The 14,380-nt window shown below is 41.2% G+C and overlaps 1 protein-coding gene across 4 annotated transcripts in view; it reads left to right on the top strand.

Moving 5' to 3' along the window:
* SORCS1 (sortilin related VPS10 domain containing receptor 1) overlaps window positions 1–14,380 on the top strand; it is a 317,456-nt gene that overhangs the window by 239,882 nt on the left and 63,194 nt on the right. For all 4 annotated transcript variants that reach the window (XM_080403463.1, XM_080403462.1, XM_080403461.1 and 1 more), the window contains 6 exons: window positions 4,510–4,612; window positions 5,060–5,136; window positions 6,430–6,521; window positions 7,494–7,601; window positions 8,619–8,736; window positions 10,476–10,606. In XM_080403463.1, the coding sequence (XP_080259589.1) occupies window positions 4,510–4,612; window positions 5,060–5,136; window positions 6,430–6,521; window positions 7,494–7,601; window positions 8,619–8,736; window positions 10,476–10,606 (629 nt within the window). The remainder of the gene's footprint in view (window positions 1–4,509; window positions 4,613–5,059; window positions 5,137–6,429; window positions 6,522–7,493; window positions 7,602–8,618; window positions 8,737–10,475; window positions 10,607–14,380) is intronic.

Below are 14,380 nucleotides of genomic sequence, written 5' to 3'. Positions count from 1 at the left end.
TGACTCTGGCTGGGTTAAGCATCTCAGATCTGTGGGCATCTGGAGAAATGGGTCCATGATTTCAGGGTGGCAAGGGACAGATCCTCAATGACTTGAACCATGTATCTCAGTCTTTGCACTTCTAGGAGAAGGGAAGGAACTTAGCCAGCCCTTCCCTGTGAGAAGGCCAGAGGAATCTACAGCCATGTTTGGTTTTCCTTTTCCCTTAACATCAGCTAAAACAGGCAAGAGGCCTCTTTCACTGTCTGAGCCTGCCTGAGGACTCCTTCCTGCTTAGGTTGTCACAAGCTAGTGGAGTGGTAGTAGAGCAGGGATCGTCAGCTGAGCATACAGGGTCTCAAATTTGCAAGGAAGCACATAGGTGAAATCTGAACCAAACATACTTGTTAGGTCTTTTACAAGAGTAATCAGTTTGCCTGCAAAAGAAAGGGAGTAATGGTACAGAAAATATACAAAGTGAAGTGACAATCCTGCAAAAGAGAGCCAAGCTATTTAGAAACTGATTTGAGCTTCACACTTAATGGTGGGGGAAGATTAAAGCAGAATATGGAATGGAAGAATTCAAGAAATGATAGAGAAGAGACCACAGAATTTGGGAGTGGTAGGGAAATCTTTGACGCAAAACCACTGGAAATGTACATGCTTGGCAATAAGTCAGGGAACCATAAGGGCTGAGGGAAAACATGGAGAAAAGTGGTTGTCACTTGCTCTGAGGTAATTCTGTTCCTTGTCAATGTGACATAGCTGTAGTATTTAAACAGTTCACCAACTCCACTCACCTCTTTAGCTACACTGTCTACCCCTGCATCATCAGAAGTTTTACCTCCTTACAGCGGTTGCTCCTTTTCCTTCTACACATTACATCTCCTGGCATGATTCTGCTTTTCCTTATGGCATAGCTAAGGGAATTCTTAATAGTCCATTGTATACCTAGCTGAGCTCCCGTCCTTCCTCCATGGCAGATACTGATGCTTTCACATTGCTGGTTTTCAGCGTAATTGTCTCTAGCAATAGCTCGGGACACAGCAATGATGTATGTTCCAGCTTGTTGGCAGAATGGGATCTGCCCTTTCCCAGAGTGACAAAAAGGTCCCCAGCCTGTGAGTGCAATGCTGTGTCCTCTGTGCATCTGGTCTGTAAACCTAAACTAAGGGAGAGTTAATGCAGAAATAAGTACATAGCAGCTAAGCTGGCAGCTAAGGAGGTTAGGAGCAAATCTGGTTGAAATACAAGTGAGCCAGATGGAACCCTCCCCCTACTGACAATACGCTTGAGGTGTTTTTTTCAAAGCAACTCAAAGAATTTCTTTGCATTTTTGTGAGATGGCTCTGAATAACGATGATAGAGGAAAGCAATGAAATATCATCTATCCCAAAGTTTTATTTTTCTTGTTTATACCACTTTTTTTTCTAAACTGAATATGCTTAATCTTCATAAAATAGCTGCCAAAGTATTATATCCCAAAGATGCTGGTTTTGCCTGATACTTATTTTGTGCTGTGAAGTGGTTAACCGAGGAGTAATTCTACCTTGCAAGTTATGGGCATCTGTCTAGAAGAATTAATCAATTAGGTTTCAAGGATAGTCTTGTGGTAAAAAACACTGAGCTGAATCTCAGAAGACTCTTGATTCAATTTTTAGACCTATCTCAAATTTCCTATGTGATCTTGGGCAAGTCATTCATTTTCTCTGTGCCTCCCTTCCCCAGACATCTGTTTATTCCCTCCCACATTTTGTTTGTCTTGTCTGTATGGATTATGAGGATTTCAGGACAGAGACTCATTTCTTGTAAGGGTGGTAGTGGTGGTGGGGCATTCATGCCATCTGCTACAGAACAATTTAAGCTTCTAAGTGATTTTTAGTATCTCTAGATGACAAGTGTCTGTCTTTCTTCATTGCTCCTTGCTATTACAGGTGAGCCAATCCTGTTGACTCCCCCCCAGTTTGTGAATGGTGCCTAGCATCACCCTTGTAATACTTTACCCCACTCCTGATCAGGGCCAGTCACTAATAGCTGTTTTGTGTGTGTCATGCTGTTGGGGACAGTTCAAGTGGGCTTTGCAGAACAGTCAAGAGGTGGGTTTGTTGATATTTATTAGAAATTTTACTAAGGACTGATGAACTTCCTGAGAGGGGAGCATAAAAGGGCTGGCTTGAAAATATTAGGAAGCAAGTAATAAACTCCAGTATGACTCTAAGAACTATGGCAGTGAGCAGAGCAATGGGCTATGTCGCTCATACTTTCTTTTCTATCCAGGCTGTAAATGCATCATGGCAGTGGTGGTCTTTCCCTTAGTGACTGTGCAGCAGCCAGCACACCTGGGTGCTAGGCAATGACAGGGATGATTCTGATGATGATGATGATTTCATTAGCCTGCTGGTAACAAAAAAAAAGGATAGAGACAATTGATGCAAATTCAAAAAAACAAAGCTGAGATGTCTGTATGTTAGTTAAGCTGTGGGAGCTAGAGGAAGAACACAAAGGGACCAACAATGTGATGGAACACAAACCGGTCTGGATAAATATCTGTAGGTGAACTATGTATGGATATAGATGGAGAAGGTATACGCCAGGGATGGAGAAGAGAATGCTGCCACAGTAAGGATGTGAGATGGCCATGGGAAGTAACTTTAGATGTTTGACTAGAGTGGAGACGCTGTTTTTTACACTATATCCAATTGTCACTAGAGACTAGAAGCACTACTGCACTCCAACCGATAAGAAGTTAGGCCACTAGAAATCCCATTGCTCTGTTTAGACAGGTGACCTGGCTTTTGATATTTCAGATATATATTCCATTTCTGTGTACTATATCTTTGAAATGAGACAATTTGAAATGAAAACCTCTGGTAGCACATAGATTTGAGTCTAATGAGGGCTAATCTCTGTCAGAGTGGGGAATTGGCTGAGCTGCTGCCATTAGCTACTGTCTTGAAAATGCTAAAGTGGGCTTGGAGTATGTTTAAAAAATATGTTCTGTATTTAGTCTTTTCACAACGTATAAAAATGTAAAAGGAAAGAATTCGTGCTCTTGCAATGCTTTTCCACTTCCTGCATGCACGTCAGCTCGATTTGGTTTCCACTCCCTCTCTGCGCCCCCGGGCTGCCCCAGCGGCTGCCCTCACAAGGCTGTCAGTTAGCGTTAGGCTGCTCAGTACATTCAACTTGGCAGGTTGTGTTCCCTTCTGCACAACTCATGCCCGCTTTTCCTGTCTCACATAAGTGACAGTTTCCATCCCTCCTCACCACCCTCATTTGCCTTTGCCAAAAAAACACCCCTGCTGTTCTCCACAGGGGGATTTTCCTTTCAGTGTCATAGACACCTACTTTGAGAAGGCATAAATAAGTGGTCTTGCTCCAGTGACTTATGGGGCTAGGTGTCCTGCAAATAAAGCCTACAAAACTACTGGGGCTGCAGGTCTATCCTTTAGGCAGCTGATATTAGACAGAAAGACCTGCCTCCTTAGAGCCTCTGCATAACCTCTTCTGCTCACCTTGCAGAGCTGTGCAAGCTAAAGCTTGGGCTTTGCTATGTTTGTGTTCCTGTGTGATGTCCCCCTCAGCTGGGTTAGTTTGCTTCAGGTTTTCTTGCCAGTATTTTTCCACTTCCCTTCCCTTAGAATGCTTCATGAAGGGTTCTTCATGAGGTTTGGAAGAAAAAAGTACTGAAAATAAAACCCAAGAGAAAGCAAAATTATAAAAATATTTTCAGAAATTGTCACACTACAAATTTGAAAGGAATTGTAACGGCAACTTTGGAAATCTGCCTGTCTGTCTTACCTTGTTGCTTAGCTGATTTATTCTGTACCATTCCTGTCATATCCCAGTACCTGACATACAAAATCAATAACAAATAGGTGAGGTTTCTATGGATGTATTTGTATTGAAATCTCAAAGGCCACATCCAGAGGGGGTGATGAAGCATTGTTTTAAACAACTTTTAAACTGACACTTTCCAGTCCTGGTATTTCTTGTATTTCTTCCTAGTGCAGTGCAGAACAGAGTCATGTGTCAAGAAATGGTATGACACTGTCTGAATTAAGTTGTTTCTCATGGCTAATTGGTGATGACTCAGCATCACACCGATAGGGTTAAATTGCTTCTTGTTTCAGAGAGAGCTTGGGCACTGCTGCTCTGAGAGTCACTTCATCATAACTCCCACCTTGCTTGCTTCTCAAGAAAGCTAGGAGCCAGGGGAGCCAGGCAGACCGTTACCTGCCCTTGCAAACCTGGTTGCCTCCTTTGTGGGTATAGCCTCAAAGATCTTGTCCTTGCGAGTGGGTTTCAGCTTAGTGAATCAGTTTCCCAGTGGGAACATGTTGCGTCAGGAAATGATAACAAAGCTCTCGCAACCAAACCAGGACAGTGGCCATGTCTCTCAAGGGGTGCCTGAATGCAACGATTAGGAAGTAGTACAGAAAGGCACTATGTATTTCTAAGCCTGTAGAAAGAGAAGCATGCATTTCATGTTGTGTCTACTTTTTACTTTTATTTTCCCTTTCTCCATAGCCCTATTGCTCCCTTCATCTTCACCTGAAGGTCTCAGAGAATCCCTATACCTCAGGAAACATCGCCAGTCGAGACACTGCCCCCAGTATTATTGTAGCTTCAGGTACGAAACATTTAAAGATTGCCTGTGTATGATGTGCAAACACTGACAGAATCTTGAGTTTATGATGGGTCTGGAGGGTGTTGAGTGGCTTGTGGGGTGTCACACCACCAGTATTGGGAAGTAGGGCAGGCTAGTCCTTATTTCAACTTGACATGTTTTTTTAAGGAAACTGGCCTTCAAAGACCAAGGAGACCACTTCTAGTCCTCTACTGTCATAAACATAAGATTCAAATCAGGGCATTTGATTTGCATATATAGGTGTGTAGAGCTGTATGGATTGATTCTTTTGTATATATTTTCTTCAAACTGAAAGTCTTTCCCTTCCTGCTCTTTCTCTTACCAAAACTAGAAGTGCTATAATTGCAAAAGTTAAATAAAAACTCCTCTGATTTGCTAATTCTACTGTTTCTTAGAGTGTTGCATCACTAATCAATGCTTATCTTACAGGTAATATAGGCACTGAACTATCAGACAATGACATCAGCATGTTTGTTTCTTCTGATGCTGGGAACACTTGGAGACAGGTAAATGACACAGAATCACAGTTTTAAATAGTAATCTAGGAAAATATCATAAATGTAGATTCAAACTGCCAATTTTTGTTTCTTTTGGTTCAAAGTAGCTTTTTGCAGATCTTTACAAAAGGGTAAACTTCCCTTCTGAGAGGTAGAGAGATGCTCAAAGAAAAAGATTAAGTTGTTATACTTCATATAACAGAAAATTATGTCTATAATTCTACTCATAATTTAACTTCAATTTAAACCTGTAGCAAAGAAAACACATTAAAATATGAATCCTAAAAGGAGAGAATGCATTTTATTTTACTACTGTACATCCTTTGTACCAATCAAACCATTTTTCTCTCCTTCCATGATAACACTTCCCCAAGAATCAGCAGTCATACTGGTCCACTTTCCGTTACTCCCTGTGGGAGTCATTTCACCGAAGTTGAGTTGTCCAAAGTTCAGTGTCCATATAAACAGATTATTTTGCCTTGCTCTTAAGCTAATGGAGAAAAAGACATAATTCAATTCATCTTCTTTCTGAAGCTACCTCTCTCTCCATTAATTGTGAAAAGAAACTGGATGAGGAAGTTAAATCCAGTTCCTAATATTTAGTGGAATCCAACCTGTTAACAAAGCATTGCTACCCTTTAATGCGTTTATCTTCAGGACTGGAAGCTCTATTACCCTGTTTTCTGCATGGCGTATCAAGTCATGGAGAGAAAGAGTGACTTTCCCAGACTGACAAAGGCTGCTATATAAACTGGAGAGCAGATGTTTGCAGAAAGCCAATACAAAAGAAGACAAAGGAAAATAAAGTATTTTTAAATACTTGATATTCAAAGAATCTAAATATTTTACAGTGTTTGACCAGCTCACATCTTTCCACCTACGTCAATTCTGTGAGACAGGGCCAGATAGGTGCAAATGCATGAAGTTCTTCTTTAAAAAAACCAAGTCATTGAAAGGGGGAAATTGCTGATCCTGGCAAAAATTCATGTTTCTAACTTTCTGTCAAGCAGAGGCAGAATGCATTTTACAAGGACCTGGAAAAACAAACAAAAAAATTAACAGAAAACACCAAAAAAAGCCCCAGAACAACAACATCATCATCAACAACAACAACAACAAAATGAAACCAAACCCAAACAATAAAAAACGAAACCCAGGAACTGTCTCTATACAGAATGTCTTCCTCTACTCCGTAACTTCCTCAGTGTATATCAGTCCTCTGTCATGATTGTACTCAAAGAATGATGACATTTTCTTGATACTAAGGAAAATAGGTTTAAATATATGTGCTTTGTTTTCTAGATCTTTGAGGAAGAGCACAGTGTTCTGTACCTGGATCAAGGTGGAGTACTGGTTGCGATGAAACACACATCTCTGCCTATCAGACATCTCTGGTAATGATTCCATCTGTGCTAAATATCTGCTGTCCCTCTTTTCAAATGCCAGGAGGTAAACAGGCTGCATCTAGAGTTTTCTGTAACTACAATCTAGAAAAGATCAGTTAAGATACTGGCAAATATTAACTCAGATAAAGCTTAGATATCCTGGCAATTCCAATTTACATAGTTTCAGCTTGGCCAGATCTGAGATATTGTCAATGTAATTCCACAACTTGATTTCTTGAGTTGTTTATGTATGTAATATGTATCTGGATTATGCCTTTGTCTCTTATTAAGTTACCAAATTACTCTTTGTTTTCAAAATTGTTGATGAACTTGTTTTCTATGTGGCAAGCAGCACTTACAAACCAGAATTTTGTTGAATAGATTCAGCCAATAAAGCAAAAGTGTCCTTGCTAGGTAGCACTTTTGAGTTTTTGTGGTAGGTAGAATATAGTTCTATGCTGTTTTGCATAATTCACTTCCTCTACAGTCAGTGTCATATCAACATCTGAAACACATAGACCTAAGTCTTAAGAAATTATGAGTGGTTCCAAGCTTTCACTTAGACCCACTACAGGGAAGACTGCTGGTCAGAAGAGGCAAAGCTCTTGTGCTCCAGCAATCTAACCTCCTTAAAATGTCTTATGTTGGGCACCCAAAAATATGAAGCTCAAAATCACTTGCTTATTTTTAAAATATCCTCGCCCTAGGCTACATTTTGCCCTTAAACCGTCAATCTCTAAGGTAACTTTATTAGTTTCTATCACTTAATTATTGGCCAAGGGTTGCCAAATGCCAAACAACCTTGATCGATGCTCTTACAATGCTTCCCCAAAAAGTTATTTAAAGGACTAAAAATGCAGTATCCAAGAACAGAAGCTGCTTCCCACTTCTCTATAGCAGCTGTAGTGGACTAGAGAGTCTCCTCAAGTAAAGTAGGAGGAGAGTAGGGAAAGAAGGCACTAATTCTGCTTTCTCCACTAGGTTAAGTTTTGATGAAGGGAGATCTTGGAGCAAATACAGTTTCACATCCCTCCCACTGTTTGTAGATGGAGTTTTAGGGGAACCTGGAGAGGAGACTCTCATCATGACGTAAGTGAGCATGCCACCATTCTACTGTTGATGAGAACTGCACGATAAATGTCTTATAAGGCTGTTCACAACACAATAGCATTTCTGGTTGGGGACCAAACCAAGTACGATCTGAGGCCAGGAGTATGCGGTCTTCTCTTGCTAAATCATCAATGTTTATTTGTGATATGATTGAGGGAATGACAACATGGTTCCTTGCATGCTGCAAAAACATTATCACTTAGGTTACCACCATGAAACCTGACTCTTCAAATTGAAGGTGATTAAAAGCAGAGTTACTCTTGACAGATGAATATTTGAAAGAAAAATGGTGGGGTATTTTTATAACTGTGCTTTTGCTGCTACTTTCTATTTAACTGAGACACGGAAAAATGAAGACATTCTTTTGCAGAAATGAATGACAAAATGTTGCCAAGAGGCTGACTCATGAAAAATTATGATTAGTTTCAGTGTGGTATGCTGAGTTCTGCATGGTGCATAAATCTGGATTCACCCTGCCAGAAACTGTGACATTTTACCTGAGATCAGATTTGCAAAAACAGGAGAAAAATTCAGTTGCTGTCTGTAAAAAATGGACTGATCAGTAATAAACAGAACATGTGGTTTGGAAACTGACACGACTTAATAGAGATGTATGTAGGATGTTCCGTTCAGGTTCTGACTTTAATTTGTGTGGAAGGGATTCCTAAAACTTACAACTGAGATACCAAACTCGTATAGGTATAACTGTCTCAAACCCCATGTCAAGTCTTATATGTTTAGTCGATTTGGGGATTGATGCAAGTAGGAGGATCTTGTTCCACAGAATAAAGGCTACATGCAATTTTTAAGAGTGTTGTAGATATTTAGCAGCCTAAATTTCACTTTGATTATGTCAGTCAAGTGAAAATCTGTAGGACTGGCACTCCTAAAGCAATTAATCTCTGTTGAAAATTTGTGGGTGACCATACTTCTGTAACTACCAGGCTCCATCTGGTTCTACCTTTTACTGCATGCTCTTTCTGCTGTATTCTGTAGAGTGTTTGGACATTTCAGCCACCGCTCGGAGTGGCAGCTGGTGAAAGTAGACTACAAGTCCATTTTTGATCGGAGGTGTGCAGAAGAGGACTACAGGCCTTGGCAACTCCATAGCCAGGTGAGAAGCAAGGAGGCTGGGAAAGATCAGCATGATCCAATGTCTTTTCCTGTTAGTTTGGTGTATCAGATTGTCTCTTAACTGGATGAGCCTGTTTTATTGCATAGTTGTGTTGGCCACAGATTGCACTCTGTGATCCCTGACGGATGGACAGCTGTCTTTTGGGTTTGATTGTCCATGTAGGCAATTAGCTCAGACTTATGCAGAGTTGAAGAATGAACAACAGCAGAAGCTCTGCCAGTGAAAGAGGCCTGAACTCCTTCATTCTTACATCTCACATCCAGTTCCCCTGTTCTTGCCTCGTTTCTCTTCCTCAACATCTTTCTGTCCTCAGAGCCTCAGTGTCTTAAGGTCCTCCTAGTTGCTCTCACACTTGTTTCTCCAGTTCTTGCCCTCTTAGCCTCGTTTCTTACTCACTTGGTTTCACCCTTGTTCTGTCTTTCCCAGCAGTGGTAATTCTGCTGTGGGAGTCAAGACACTTTATTCCTCAGTTCCTTGGGGCCCTGTGCCGTGTCCCTTGCATCCTGGATGCAGCTGCTGCATCACTCCCAGAATCATTGCTTAAGTAAGGTAAGGTGCTGTGCACAGTGCCTGCACCTGCCTTGGGGCACCTTCCCAGCTTTGCCAAGTTTGACACAACAGCCTGTGTTATATCAAGTTAGAATAAAATATGACCCAGATCCTGTGGTTATATAAACTCCACAGGCTCTACTGAAGTCTAAAGCGAAACACCCATTTATATCATCAAAGGCTGTCTTTCTGTATATCTCTTGCTGGGCAAGAATTTAATAATGAATATGAAATGAAAGTAGCTTGACTCAGAGTAGCTGCTCACACAAGGCACAACTCTGCACTAAAAATACCGGTTATGACTTAGATCTTTAGATGTTCAAATCAGTACAGTTTCCTTGAAATTCAAGGAGGCACAGTATTTTACACCAGTTGCCATTCAGGCCCTTCTGTTTCATGGGCAAATCAAAGCCATGGAAAGTTTCTCTTTCCTACAGTGATTTGAACAGTAAAAAGTAACAAGTAAGACCCCACTGTATTTGTTCTTTACTTTCTTGTGCTTGCATAAGCAAAAACGCCAAGGATTTACAGCATATCTTTGAGGATGTTGGCTTTGGAGCTTGCAGAACTATTTTTAGGAAGGTTGCTGTGGACTCTTGCCTTTTCATTTGCTTTCTATTGAGATTACAAGGCTGAGCCTTTTTCCCTAGGTAGAAATATTTAGCAGGGTGCTGAAGATAGAAGGGAAAAAGACAAGGAAGTTTTAGCATCCACATAACAAGTCAAACCCTGTAAAACCTGAACTCATAGTCCATAGAAAATATCTACATATACATGTATTACTAGTTTCTACTGAACAAAACTATTGCTAAAGAGGTCAGACCAAAGAAGTAGACCTGCTCTGTTTCTTAGATTGCAGAGGGATCAGGCTGTGTTTTCACTTGCTGAAACCTAATCTATAAGTGAGAAATGGGCCCGAATCAATTGCTTATTGGCTTTAGAACAAATATATAAGCAACCTCAGATCATTTTTTAGTGTGTATTGGAAAAGCTGGTTTAGTTTCAGTTAAAGCTTCAGTAGCTTTAATTAGCACCAGCGTACTGACATGGCATTTGACTTGCCATCCTCTTCCTTTGAGTCACAGATCCCATTGCAGAGGCTTGGAAAACTAAGTGAAAAAAATAGCCTGGTGGGTGTCACAGAAAGGTATTTTTGGTTTTGTTTCCAGGGAGAAGCTTGCATCATGGGAGCAAAAAGGATCTACAGGAAGCGCAAGTCAGAGAAGAAATGCATGCAAGGAAAATATGCTGGGGCTATGACCTCGGAGCCATGCGTGTGCACAGAGGCAGACTTCGACTGGTGAGCAATGGGCACAAGAACAGTGTCCTTTCTACCACACCAATGCAGAGCTTTCAGAGAGTAGAAATTAATAAACATGTAAGTGGCCAAATAGGTTGCTTCCTGATAGTGCAGGTATGTCAAAAGAAGGAAAGGTGTAATAGCTATCTGTAATCTGCTGAGGCTCCCACAAAACTGGTGCTGAACAGACTGTTTTGGAGGTTACATCTGAGCTCTGTGCAGCATTAAGATAAAAGGTCCATTTAGCACATCTAACCTCAACAATGACCAGAGATGCTGTGAAAGTAGTAATTAAGACATACGTAGTGTGTGTAAAAAATAAATTCTTCATGCATACACACACGTATATATGTGTAAAAGTAAATATATGCATACACAAAATCGGCCTTCAGCTTCTGGAAATCAGCTATCTAGGGAATTCCTGGGTCCTTTGTTATATCTGGACCATCATGTTTGATAGCATCCAACAGACATTGCCTTCATGATTTGGCTTAATCTCCTTCTGAGGCCTTTTCTCCTCAGCTTTATGCTATGGAAAAGAGTCTATCGGTGAGTTATGAATGGCTTGATAACACGTTCAGCTTCTAGTTTAATTTCAAGATTCCTGCAGACTCACAGCAATTTGCACAAAAAAGGCAGGAACCACATTATTGAAATCTCTCTATCACCTGTCTTCTCCAAGTCAGAGAGAGTCCTGAGTATCTCAGAAGAGAGAAATGGTGCGTCTTTGGCAGTGCTAGTAAGCCCTCTTTGTGCCTTACTCAGCTAGATCTATGCCATGTTATTAATTAAACCCAGAATCTGTAACAGACACCCTGAAGAGGTTAATCTCACAAATATTTTGTTTCTTGCTATAGGAGTTCCCTCCAGGACCATGGAAATTTACAGCATTTCCCTTCTCACCCTCCCATAATTGTAGTAATACCAATTTTTCTATATAAAAACACAGAATCACAGGAGGCTTTTCCATGTGTCAAAAATGTAAATCCACTTGCACCAAACAATAAGAATTATGAGCATACTTGGGCATTGATTCTCTGAATATGGTTTTCTGATGATTTCCCCATCTTCCAGTGAGTTCTTTGTTATGGAGCAGATACCTCAAGTCCTGTGTGTAGTTCATTTGGGGGCCCAAAGGTCCTGGATTTCAACCATTTGACATATCTCTTGTAAAAAAAAAACAAACAACCCAAAACAGCCAACTGGAAAAGAGATACAAATAGGGAGGAAAATCCCTGAAGGTTTTGACCCTCTTGTAGAACATGCAGTACAAAGCTCCTGCTCAGTCTCAAGAAAATAACTGATGGGATTGACACTTGTAAGGTACAGACACTCATGGAACACTTCTGATAAAAATATGCTTTCCTTCCTGAACTTCTCTCTGTCTGAAAAGTATGATTTTATTTCATTGAAATGGATTGTCTGGTTTGCTACTACAAAACTTTGTTGCTAGGTACAGGACAAAAGTATCACGGTGACATTTGATGGGGGAAACATGTTTTTATTTCTTTTGCATTCACTTTGAGGAAACTTTCTCCAAAAGGTCTGCTGGGTTGTGACAGAATCTCTAAGAGAAAGCTTGGATGGTTGGGGATGTACGACAGACGTTTGCAGTTCACATGCCCCAACAAGACCCTTCAAATCTGTTGGAAGAGGCAAAACTAGGACTGTGCAAAAGTCACCTTGTTAAAAGCAGCCTGAGAAAAACACCCTCAGAAATACTGCAGGTCTCTGTGCTGAGCTGACTGGTAGAAAGCCTTCCTGACGTAGAAGTGCCTTCCTCCTGATGATGATATCACTGCTGGTGTAGAGCAGACTGTCCTGATCCCCTCCAATTCTCTCTGAGCTCTTGCTATTCCTACAGTCCTCAGCTACGGATTTTTACTTTATTGGTTTCAGCTTTCTTCCCCACCACCTCTGAGGAAAAAAGACTGAATTATTGCTTTAAGAATCCAGTTCAGAAATATTTACCAGGAATATTAATCACCTATTTATCTATTTAATACAGTCAGGAGCATAGTTTTACATACAGTTGCCAGAGAAGGGCCAAAAAGCCACAGGGAACAGAAGATGGAGGTTTACCAAGGAAGGAGAAAAGAGATGGCAAGAAAAAAGCAGTTCTGCTGGCTCTACTTAATTTCCGTCCAGTTTCACTTTGCTAAGAAAGGCAAAGCTGCCGCTTTGTGCCGTAGCATTCAGTGCCTGCCTTGTTGAACTCTGCGCTGGGCTGCACTGCTGATGCACCCTGCAGAAGTTGATTCAAAGTAGCGTTTGGAGGAAAACTGGTGAATGAATTCTTGCTGTGGAAGGATGTCCTCCGTGGGGTCCTTCCTGAAAAAGGAAGACACGCTTTCATCATCCTCACTAACAACATTTCAGCAGTGCTTTTGATTTTTCCATTTCTCTCTTTTCTTGCTGGGCAGGGCTTTTAATTGAAGGAGACTGAAGGGGACATGTATCCCCCAGGCAGGGAAAAGCCTCTTAGCTGGCTGCTGACTTGATTTTGCAGTCTTGAAATGAATTGAGCAGCTTTTTGTGTTAACATCAATGGTTACAGGACTCACACTTATATACAGAATTGAAGAAGACAACAATCCCTGCCCCAGAGTAGGACTTTCTTTGCTATCTGAAAACTGAATTTGTATGGAGAAAATTTCATTATCTAAGTTTGTCAGAGATTGGAGTTAAAAAAAAAAATAAATGTATCTTTGTGGTCAAGTAAAGTGGTGGCGGGGCAAAGTTATTGCTGTTAATCCTGTGAGTGCTTTTTTATCAGTTCAGTGGGAAAAAATGCCAGTTATAAAAGACATATAGATTTTATAAGGTTTGTTGTTTTTTTTTTTCTGCTGGTAATATAGAACTCCAGGTTCATTTCACATCTGTATTCAGCCCATGGTAGCTCTTTCTGAGAGAAAAGGGCACATTTGTTTATTTTTTTACACAGCAACAAAACTGAGTGACATTAGAAATGACTGTAGTTTATCTAGCCTTGGGAACCCGAACTCTGCCGACAGCAGAGATCTCTTACCATGGGCTGGAAGCAGAAGTGGCAGTGGCCGGGGCTGAAGCGGCAGGATTTGTTCTCCGTGCAGGGGCGGAGGCTCACAGCCAGGGGGCAGTAGAGCTTCAGGAATAGGGGCAGTGGGGCTGTGCCGGAGCCCTGCGCTATCTGCCCTAGCAACGGCCTGGAAACGAGGATGTCCTTCTTCATTTCATTGATTTGGGTAAATGGATGACACCGTTACTTGTGTGTTATTAAAGCATTAATTTCCCCGGTTTCCTTACATTGTGTTCCTTCCTGCCGTCTGAGCATTATTACGGCAATCTCTCTTCAGTAGAAACACCTCCCAGACACAGATGGAAATCTTTGCTGGTGTTCATCCTTCAGCTACCTGTCTCCCAAGCCCTTTAATAGAAACTTTGAGTTAAGCACCTCGCCGTCAGTCTTTCCCCTGAACCCACTGTCATTAATACTGAGGGCTTCTTCTATCGGTATTCCCATATCTCACACCTTCGTGGGAAGTATAAACCTGTTGATGCTGGCACTGGTGACTTTGGATAGCCGGAGAGGCATAAAGGAGCCTTAGTGCAACTGGGAATCAGGTCTATTTATTTCACGGATATCAGCGAGGATCTGGCTTGCTCTTTTTTTATTGTCTGGCACTTAAATGACAGACCCGCCTGCTAGGTTTGGTTCTTCTGCTAAAGCTACGGAGTCCTGCATCATAAGAAACCATCCTGACAAAGTGTGGGGAGGCAGAGGCAGGTACTGAG

The sequence above is a fragment of the Falco punctatus genome, assembly GCF_963210335.1.
Source record: "Falco punctatus genome assembly, chromosome: 9".
Classification (NCBI taxonomy): Eukaryota; Metazoa; Chordata; class Aves; order Falconiformes; family Falconidae; genus Falco; species Falco punctatus.
Note: the sequence above shows the minus strand (reverse complement) of the source record. Positions and strands in the feature narration are given on the sequence as shown.